The 10,668-nt window shown below is 34.9% G+C and overlaps 1 protein-coding gene and 1 non-coding gene across 2 annotated transcripts; both read left to right on the top strand.

The window, feature by feature from the left end:
* The first annotated feature begins 7,103 nt into the window (after positions 1-7,103).
* LOC102668926 (protein MAIN-LIKE 1-like) lies at positions 7,104-8,173 on the top strand. The gene is made up of 3 exons (XM_041017490.1): positions 7,104-7,451; positions 7,570-8,126; positions 8,170-8,173. Exons 1-3 carry the CDS (start codon positions 7,104-7,106, stop codon positions 8,171-8,173), a joined length of 909 nt encoding a protein of 302 aa, XP_040873424.1.
* A 1,919-nt stretch (positions 8,174-10,092) lies between these two features.
* MIR4369 (microRNA MIR4369) lies at positions 10,093-10,171 on the top strand. Its single transcript, NR_048692.1, has one exon. It is a non-coding gene; the product is annotated as a microRNA MIR4369 (primary transcript).
* Positions 10,172-10,668: the final 497 nt, after the last annotated feature.

Below are 10,668 nucleotides of genomic sequence, written 5' to 3'. Positions count from 1 at the left end.
CTTCTGGTGCTTGTTTTTGACCTTTTTCTATTGTTGATGTACTAGTATTCTTCCAAGGAGAAAACATTATTTTAGAATACTAATTATTAACGTAGTAGCATTTAGCAACTATTCTATGACTAGACATGGCAAGAAAACCCATACCCGTGGGTACCCGCCCAAATCCATCCCGACTTTGACGGGTAATATCCGAGTTGACCGGGTATGGGTTCGGATTCGGGTTTTTCTCGATAATCAAAAGTCGGGTACGGGTACGGGTATGGGATTACTAGACCCATCCCGACCCCGAACCCGCCCCGCCACTTAAAATCTTTAGAATTTTTGCATAATTTAATCAAAAAGCATATAATTTTTATTATTAGTTAATTTTATTTTAAAATTTTTACATAATTTAATATTATTTTCTTAACTATTTATGTAGACACACGTGTTATAATAAATTTATTGATATATAAGTAGTTAAAAATAAATGTTTAACAATCAATTTTTTTTTTCTAAAATCAAATTTTTAATATTTTTTACAAAAAAAAAATATTTTTCTAAATGGTGTGTGGAACCGGGTTGGGGATACCCGATACCCGACGGGTACGGGGATGGGACAATAAACTCAAACCCGTCGGGTATCGAGTACGGGTATGGAGATATGTTAAGGAGTCGGGGTAAGGGATTGGGGAGACAATACCCGTACCCGACCCGCCCCATTGCCATGTCTATCTATGACTGATTAGATAATAAGAACAAAGAAAGCTAATGAGGATTTACTGAAAGCTATTCATTTATTTTTGGGTCCTTGAAAGCAATCCTAAACTAGTTACTCCATTGTGAAAGCTAAGTAGCCTAAGGTTAAAGTTACCGGCACTTGAGCGCTAGGGAGATCAAAATAACAACCAAATTTTATTATTTTTCACCAAATATTATTTTTATTTCTTATAAACTAAGTTGAAAAGTTACTGTCAGTCAGGACATCTCAACTCCAAATAACAATCAAGAAGGTTAAATTATATTTTTAATTCTTATATGTATGTGACTTTCATAGTCAACTCAGTCGATTGTTATAAAGTTTTTAAACCCGGTCCTTGTAAATAAAATTGGTCATCATTCTGTCATCTATATCTATACTATATACAAACAAAAATGTTTTTAAAAAAGAAACTTACACATGGTATTCTCATGAGTTTTTCAAAATAAATTGATTTGAAATAGAAAATTAAAGGAAAGCTACATTCGGCATTCTCAAAAAAACTATTCTAGTAAAAATTGTAACATCAATGAGTTTGTAAATAGGTACATTTAAATTTTGAATTGTTTTGCTTACGAAATATTAAATAGGTAAATCAACTTTTATAATTGACGAGATCACAAATGACGTTGATTACATTCTCCTTTGTTTTTATAACTCTTTCAAATGATGTTCTTTTTTGTTTTTAATATGAATATGGAGAGACCCTAACAACAGTTATAAACTCCTAATTTGTTTGAATTGTAGAAGCAGAAGAAATGTATTTTTATTTTGTTTGCAGAAGAAATGTATTTAAGGATATAAGAAGAAATGTAGTTTGAAATCCCCTAATTTACTATCATATAAGAAATGTAATTTGAAATCCTTTAATTTATTATCATTTTTTTACTCATTGTTTTATTTTTTTTGTTTGTTAAATTTTAATCTGAATTACAGTTCTAACATTGTTTCTTCTAAGAGACTAGAATCAAATGTAAAAGGGGATCTAATTAGTTGGTTGAACATGATGTATGAGTTATTGTAATGATAGTGTCTTCAATTCCTATAGATAAAAAAAATACTAGAATCAAATGTTGAGTGCTTGCCTTACACATTTTGCGATCTATTTTATCCTACTTTTACTTTTATAACTATTCATTTACATTTATAAATTAGCATAAATTGAATGATACCAATCAAATTTGATTGTTAAATTCAAATGCCTTAATTTATTCTCATTATTCCTTTTTGTTAATTTTCAATTTGAAATTGACTATGTTCCCTTTTTATTCTTTGTTTTTCATTTTTTTTAATTTTCTGTAATTATTTTTGAATTAGTGATAAATTAAAATTTAGAAAGTCTTTATTGCAGGTTTTTTTAATTATTTGTTATGTGGGGTCTGAGTTCCCCCACCCCCACCATGCAAACTAGAGCTTCATGAGGGCCAACATTTGGTGTAATAAAAAAGTATTTAAAGCCAAAACCCTCATTCATTCCTAATTCAATAGTGAAAAAAGTATTGCAGAAGCATATATGATATGAAGTTTTGATGATGTCAAAGATGAGCACGATCTAAGTCAAGAATAAAAAAATTCAAGAAGAACGATGTACTTAGTTCATAGGATCTTGAAAAGAATTTCTTAGATGATGCTGCACAAGTTTGACAGAGGAAAATATCTTACAAAAACTTGTAAGTAAAATTATGTTTTCAAAAATAAGATGTTTTCTCTTTGGTAATCGACTACTAGAGGATGTAATTGATTACTAATAACTAAAATAATTTTTGAAACAGTTTTATAAATTTTGAATTTGAATTTAAAACAGTGTAATCGATTATACAATGCATGTAATCGATTACCAAAAGTTAATACTATTTGTAACAACTTTTAAAAATTTGAATTTAAAGTTTAAAAGCTTGTAATCGATTACAACAGTTGTATAATCGATTACCAGACACGAAAATTTCAAATTTCAAGTCTAAAGAGTCACAATTCTTCAAAATTAACTTTGTAATCAATTACCACATTTATGTAATCGATTACTAATAAAGAATTTTTCAAAATAACTCCCAAGAGTCACAACTGTTCAAAAAGTTTTTGAATGACCATCAAAGGCCTATAAATAGGTGACTTGGGGTACGAAATTCCTCAAGAAAAATAAAATTGTCTTATCCTCTCAAAACCAAACTGTTTTATCCTCTCAAAATATTTCTTAGCCAAACACTTGCATATTCAATAAGGAATCTTGAGTGATATTCACATTGTAATATCATTCTCTTAAAGAGAGAAATTTCTTCTTCTTATTTAAAGAGAATTGTTCAAGAGACCATGGGTCTCTTAAGTTGTAAGGATTTCCGAACACAAGGGAAAAGTGACCCTGTGTGGTTTAGACTTTGTAAAAGGCTTTTTATAAGATAGTGGAAATCTCAAGCGGGTTGCTTGGGGACTGGACGTAGACACAGGGTATGGCTGAACCAGTATAAAATCTGAGTTTGCATTCTCTCTTCTCTTAAACTTCTTTTATTTATTGATGTTTATCTTTCACTTTAAAAAAGTTTATTTTGAATTGTTTTTTTTTGAGTAATTCATATTAAGGGTGTACTGTTAATCCGAAAAGAAAATTAAATTTTAATTGAGAATAATTTTGTATCTTAATTCAATCTCCCTTCTTTAGATAATTGAGGCCAGTTGTCTAATAAGTATATATATATATATATATATATATATATATATATAAGCACATGAGCTATTATTCAAAATAAAAAATCAGTCGATAGTTTTGGTGATAAGGTACGGTGGTAGTTTTGATCATAAGGTAAGATAGTATTGGTGGTAACATGCCGGTTCATATTGGTATATTGCTAATTTAGAATCAGGCTGCCAAAAGTAGCTGAATAATAATAAATGATTTTTCTTAAAATATAGAGACCCTTAAAAAAAATGTATGGAGAGAAACCCTTATAGTTTTTTTAGTAACAATTGAACTACCTTAAAGTATAAAGAAAAATCTTTATATTATTATTGTAATAATTGAATTTCCTTAAGTACAGAGATAAATCTTTATATATGTATTTGTTTGAATTTTATACTTTTAATTAAGATAGTATTAATATACATTAACATTTTTTTCTTATTAATAATTACTAATATACTTAAAAGTTGTAACAAGTATGAGGTGGGTATGGGTATTTTTTTCAAAGGCATGTATGAGGACGAGTACTATGGTGTCTTCCCAATTCTTACCAATTGTCCATCCCCAATGATGTATGTGTAAGCAGTAAATGTTGAATTTTTAGCGGGATTTATCGAAGTCAAATCCTTAACAATTTATAGTGGTTTTAGCTCATTATATATAAATTAAATGCACACACACACCACAAATGTGCACAAATATAGGTGTATACATAGATGCACATACCCATGTGCACACACGACCATATGACCTCAAGTCATAGTAATTGAAATGAAACGTTCCCGCCACATCATAAACACTATTATTTTGGCATTATATTAATATATAACTGATACATCTCACCATCTTGTAGATTGTGACTTTACACACCAAAAAAGGTTCATCACAACAAACACATCATAACTAAATGTTGTGACTAGCTAGTAGTTTGCTAAATCTTACAATATAATATATCATTTTGCCTATAAAAAAATCAATAAAGGATGCCGAAGAAGTTCATCAAATACAACTAAAGTGACTTTTGCCTACTATCCAAACCTAGGGCCCATTCAATGTAAAGTGGCCATATGGTTATGTAGCCAAAAAGTTTATCTAAGCCAACATGAATTCCATACACAGCCAAAAAGCCTAAAATTTTAGTCAAGCCCCACAAAACATTATATTCGAACATTGCATCTCCCAAAATTGAAAAGTAAATGAGTAAAGATAGTGCCAACATTGGCATTGCAGGCACACAATAATGCAATGATCAGACAAGCATTGTAGTAAAAATGAAGTTCAATTGAAACATTGCAGTGCATGCTAGAAACACATGCCCAAATCTTAGTAACGATTCAACATTCTTTGTGGAACCAGATGTCTTTGAGTGTTGCTAGGTGCACCCAGCATTATTGCTGGTGCACCCAACAATTAATGGGAAAAGTCATTTATGCCCTTTAGTAATTTTTTTTAAAAAAATAGCAGTTTCTCGCCTCTCTCTCTCTCCCGCGTCGCGTTTCAACTTCTTCTTCTTCCTCGGAGTTCTGCTTCTTCTTCTTCAATCTTCTTCATTCATCTGCTTCTTCAATCTTCTTCATTCTCTGCTTCTTCAATCTTCTTCTTGTGCGCCGCCGCGATTCCATCTTCTTCACTGCTCTTGGCGTTTCTGCTTCTTGGCATCTTCTTCGCGTTTCTTCTTCGCGTTTCTGCGTAGGACGGTGGTGTGGTTCTTCTTCGCGTTTCTGCTTCATCTTGGACACTTAGCTTCTTCCTCGAGGTACGTTTCTCCTTCGCGTTGCTTCTTCTTCCTCCATTGTTGCCGTCGATGGCGGAAACCGCCATTGGGAAGTTGCTGGGCTGTTTACGGATCACCTGATCCATAAACTGTTTTTTTAGTATTTACAGATCACCTGATCCGTAAGCCTCTTCCGGATCAACTTGATTCGGAAAAGGCTTACGAATCTGGTGATCCGTAAATACTAAAAAATAATTTACGGATCACTTGATCCGTAAAAGTACCAGTTTCATTTTAATTACTTTTAAATGAACTTGAATTATTTTGTTTTTGGTTGTTTCAATATTGTTGAACTTTTTGGTAGACATACATATTAGTTAGGATGCTCCCCCTTATATGATGAATAAAATAAAACACACATCAGTGGTTACATTTATGGGTCTATTTAGATAAACTTTTCTAAATATATTGATTAGCATTTTTTTTATCAGCAAAGTAGGATATATATATATATATATATATATATATATATATATATATATATATATATTAATAAAAGAGTACCAGAGGTACTATAATTACAACGTGTTAGAAAAATCCTAGTGGATCCACATGTGATGCTACTTTCGAACTGATGTGATCCACCCTACAAAAAAAAATACATCATCAATACCCATTGGCGTTGAATGATTAGCATGAATTACTTCATTTAAAAAACTCCAAGAGATAGGTAGTGCTTGTATGAAATTATCCAAATATTCCAAACCAAATATTGCTAGTAAAACTAGTCTCATTATTACAAAGATAAAAATCGCAACTAGAGTAAGCACGGGCACAAAGATGCCACCCCCACCAACACCTTCCACAGTCCTAAATGCTGATTCCTAGGAATCCAATCATATATTTTTGGTAAGTGTTATACTCTTAGGTAGCATTTGGTAAACATATTAGAACAAAAGTTACAAAATGGAACATAACCAATGGTGAATTATAAAAATAGAACAAAACACAATATTGTGTTGAGAAATGGTATATTTTGATTCTATTTCGTTTATCCACACACATCAAACACTATCTTAGCATTAATTCCTAATTTTTGTTTATCCACACACTTCAAACACATCAATTCTGGTTTGATTCTATTTCGTTTATCCACACACATCATTCCTTCATGAATCATTATCCGGTGGTCACACTACTAACTTCAATTTCAACGTTCATAACATATTTAGGACTAGCATTATTAGCTTTTTATAGAACTGGTCAACAAAAACATATTGGTCAATGTGGATTATTTCTAGATAGAATGCTATAAGGACAATCAATTAGTGTATATAGAAAACATTTAGAGAGAAAGTTTTATGAGGGTTAGGAGAACAATTAATCCAAATCCTATAATGATTGCAACTTTTACTAGTTGTTCTTAGATGGAATTGTCACAAGTAGTATAACAAGGAATGGTCCTAGTTGTGATAGCCAACAAGGGAGGGAATTGACATTGATATCATAATGAAGTGAACATGTTATGACAATTGAATTAGTTTAAAGTAGTGGGTTACTTCTATTAGAGTCATCCAAATTTGTACATTTTAGTAAGAATTTAAGTCTTCTTCTGCACTTGTTCAAGTTAGCTATTTTATTTCTTCACTCAATCCTCTAATGGGTTCTATTCTAGCTTTGGTCAATCATAAAAATAGAACAAAACACATCAAACACTATCTTAGCATTAATTCCTAATAGAACAAAACACATCAATCATAAAAATAGCTTTGGTCAATCATAAAACAACACCTTGCTGAATCAAGGTCAATACCACTAAGCATTTGAGATGTTGTTGACCACAAACACAAATTTGTTGACCATTGTTTGTCAGATTCATAAAGCTCAGCAAGTTAGAGTAATTGAATTGAGTTAACCAAATGCTTGAAATTTGAGAAAATGAAATGAGTGATTGATTTTGCAGTACTCATTTACAGATCATGGTTAGGACCAGAGGATTAGGTCGTGCCTTAGGTCAGGTCACTCGCAGAGGTGTGGGCAGAGGAGATCATGATGATTCCGATGATGCTCCACAGCGTCGACGACCTACTGCATCCACACGAAGGCAGCGAGTCGCTGTGACTGCGGATCATGTTGATGAGCCAGTCATCCCTGACCCAGACGTTCAGGATGACCCGATGGAGGCACCAGCTGCTATGGAGGACATTCCTGTGGACATTCCTGCGGACGCAGGCGCAGAGGTAGCTGAGGATCAGCCTCAGGGATTTCCGGGTGGTCCGAGCGACCCATCTGTGCTTACAGCGTATGCGGATCACGTTGCTTGCAGCGTATGGACGGGAGAGATATTTATACTATTTATTTTTAGTTACTTGTAAATTATACTATTAGTTTTCCTTTAAATGATAATTTTAACGAATTTTGCGTTCCTTTTATACTTCAATTCAGGAGCGTCCTGAATTGAAGTTATCCTCGCATGGGAGGAAGGTCCATAGTTTAGGCAGGCCTGTCCTTGCCATTGAGGGACTCATCGCTAGTACAGGACTAAGTCCTCTGATCGCGTGTTCGGTAGACACCGGCGATCGGGGACTTTTGTCCGCGTTTGTGGATCGGTGGCACCGGGAGACATCTAGTTTCCATCTCCCAATGGGTGAGCTCACCATCACAGTGGACGACATCTCCTCTCTTCTCCATCTTCCCATTATAGGCGACTTTCACGCATTTGAGCTCTTGCACGTGGATGATGCGGTTCAGATGCTGGTGGACTTGCTGATGGTGTCTCCAGAGTCTGCTAGGGCTGAGACAATCCAGTGTCGTGGACCGTACGTACGCCTGCAATGGGTATGTGATGTATATCAGTGCCGATGCCAGGCAGGTCATTGGACAGCTGCGGCTCGTGCATATCTTCTTCACCTGCTGGGTTGCACTCTGTTTGCTAACAAGAGTGCAACCAATGTCCATGTTGTCTACTTGGAGGCCCTTCAGGACCTCAGTATGACAGATAGGTACGCTTGGGGAGTGGCTGCTTTGGTTCATATGTACGACCAGCTAAACGATGCATCCCTGAGCCACAGTCGACAGCTTGGCGGTTACATCACACTGCTGCAGGTAACAAATATGTTTTTCATTCATTCAGGCTAAACAATGTTCAACTTTAAATTTTGTTACACTTTCATTATTAATGTTTATAATTTGAATGTTACATCTATAGTGCTGGATTTATGAGCACTTTCCCTCAGTTGCGGAGTCCACCGCTGATCAGGACTACGACGAGGCTTCTCCGCGTGCGTGCAGGTGGATTGCGACGAAGAAGACCGTGAAGAGCATTCGCACGCCGTTGTATAAGGAGCGCCTGGACCGACTTCGGATTCCGGATGTCTGTTGGATCCCATATGGGGAGCATCGGGAGGTCCGGGACTTCCACGTCAGATCATGCTACTCCGGTCTCTTGTGCTGGGGGCCTGTTGCTGTGTATTACCGACCAGAGAGGGTCGTGCGGCAGTTTGGTTACACGCAGACCTGTGAAGAGCATTCGCACGCCGTTGTATAAGGAGCGCCTGGACCGACTTCGGATTCCGGATGTCTGTTGGATCCCATATGGGGAGCATCGGGAGGTCCGGGACTTCCACGTCAGATCATGCTACTCCGGTCTCTTGTGCTGGGGGCCTGTTGCTGTGTATTACCGACCAGAGAGGGTCGTGCGGCAGTTTGGTTACACGCAGACCATTCCTGCTCCTCCTGTCGATTCATGGGTCTCGTATGATGATATATACGACAGGTGGATGCACTACGAGGATCATATCGTACCTGCAGGTGAGGTGTGCGTGGTGCCAGGGGCGTGTTCCAGTGACTACATCGACTGGTTCTTCCGCATCTCCCATCCTTTCATGACACCAGGCCACGCAGTGGATCCTCTACCTCATGGTCACGCCCCGCAACCCCAAGTCGTCCCTCAGGCCCCGCAGACGGATATCCCTCGCGTGCCGGAGCTAGGAGCATCTTCGACATCTACGGAGGAGCCCAGACATGTAGTGGTAAGTAATACCAATAATTTACGTCATTTACCTCAATATTTGCATAATAATTTGTGTAATTAGTTTGTTTTGTATGTAACAGGAAGTTTGTGATGATATTGTTGAGCGGTTGGAGCGCCATCTGAGTCTAGGGGTGGTCACGCCTGGCTCATCGACACATGAGGTGATCGAAGAATGCCTCAGATTGGCCAGGAGTGTCACACAGGACCATCTAGTATACGTTAGGTGTAGACACAGGCGGCGCACTGATCAGGCTTAGTTTATATACATATTTTACATTGATATTCCTTGTATATACAAATATTGTACATGAACTCATTTCATGAGTATTGTTGGTTTTATTTATTTTCATTACTAATGTTAGTTTTATTTATTTTCATTGTTTGTGTATTCCATTTGTGTCTATATACCCGCGTGCTATAACTTTAAATATAATTGAAATAAAGAAGTTGAAAAGGGTGTAAAAAAAATAATAAATTGAAAAAATGGACATCATTCGTTATCTAAGATCGTATATAACGTACTAATATTTTTAAATTCTCTTATAATTACAATTTTCCCACTTATACTAATGATCATGTAAAAAAATGTATTGTAAAGTAGTTAGTATTTTAATTTTTTATATAATACTAATTATTTTTTTTATATTCTTTATAAATATTAATAATGATATGATTAATTCTTTATAATATTATATTTTATGTATTTATTGATTTTTATTAATATGTATAAAATAACCTTAAACAATAATTATAATGGGACTGAGTAAGTATTTTAATATCATCTTCTAAAAAAATTTATTCTAAAAATATATATTAAAAAATTAATTATTTATAATAAATCAATATTTATAAATATAGTATATTTAATAAAATTAAAAATAGATTTAATTATATTATAAATAAATATGTTGTATTTAAAAGTATATTATAATTTTTTTTCCTCTTTCGGATCAACTTGATCCGGAAGAGACTTACGGATCAACTTACGGATCAAGCTGATCCGGAAGTGGAAAACTAAGCAAGGACAATTTTGGCATTTATCAAGAATGCTGGGTGCACCAGCAATAATGTTGGGTGCACCTAGCAACACTCGATGTCTTTTCAAAAGGATTGCCCAAAGCCCATACTTGGCCCAATTGAAATCCATATTAGATGGCAGTGATACAACCACTTTCTTGTATAGGAATGCAACGTATTGTGTTGTCTAACACAAACTCCATAAATCCTTTTTCATCTCCCTGTACTAACTTATTGTCACAAGCTATGTTCATCACAATCGGGGGGCTGGAACTACCATCTACAATCTATAACTAAAAATGGTCCGTGAATAAGAAATTTGATTAATCTTTCACTTGTGCTATGGTTCATGGGGGTTTAATTCTGAATTATATGGTACATGGGGGATGAATTCATCCATTTGTATTGCATCTTCGAAGTCTTGTTTGTGGTCATTTATCATCAATAGATCTACTTCACTTATTAAAAAAATTAAGCAAATAGTGGAAACACAA

This window comes from Glycine max, chromosome 7 (assembly GCF_000004515.6).
Source record: "Glycine max cultivar Williams 82 chromosome 7, Glycine_max_v4.0, whole genome shotgun sequence".
Classification (NCBI taxonomy): Eukaryota; Viridiplantae; Streptophyta; class Magnoliopsida; order Fabales; family Fabaceae; genus Glycine; species Glycine max.
The sequence above is the reverse complement of the archived record's forward strand: the minus strand, read 5'-3'. Positions and strand labels throughout refer to the sequence as shown.

Bases quoted from the DNA above. Each gene is read 5' to 3' on its own strand.
- LOC102668926 (XM_041017490.1), top strand. From the start codon at position 7,104: ATGGTTAGGACCAGAGGATTAGGTCGTGCCTTAGGTCAGGTCACTCGC. The intron at 7,452-7,569 runs GTATGGACGGGA...ACTTCAATTCAG, and splicing joins CGGATCACGTTGCTTGCAGC to GAGCGTCCTGAATTGAAGTT.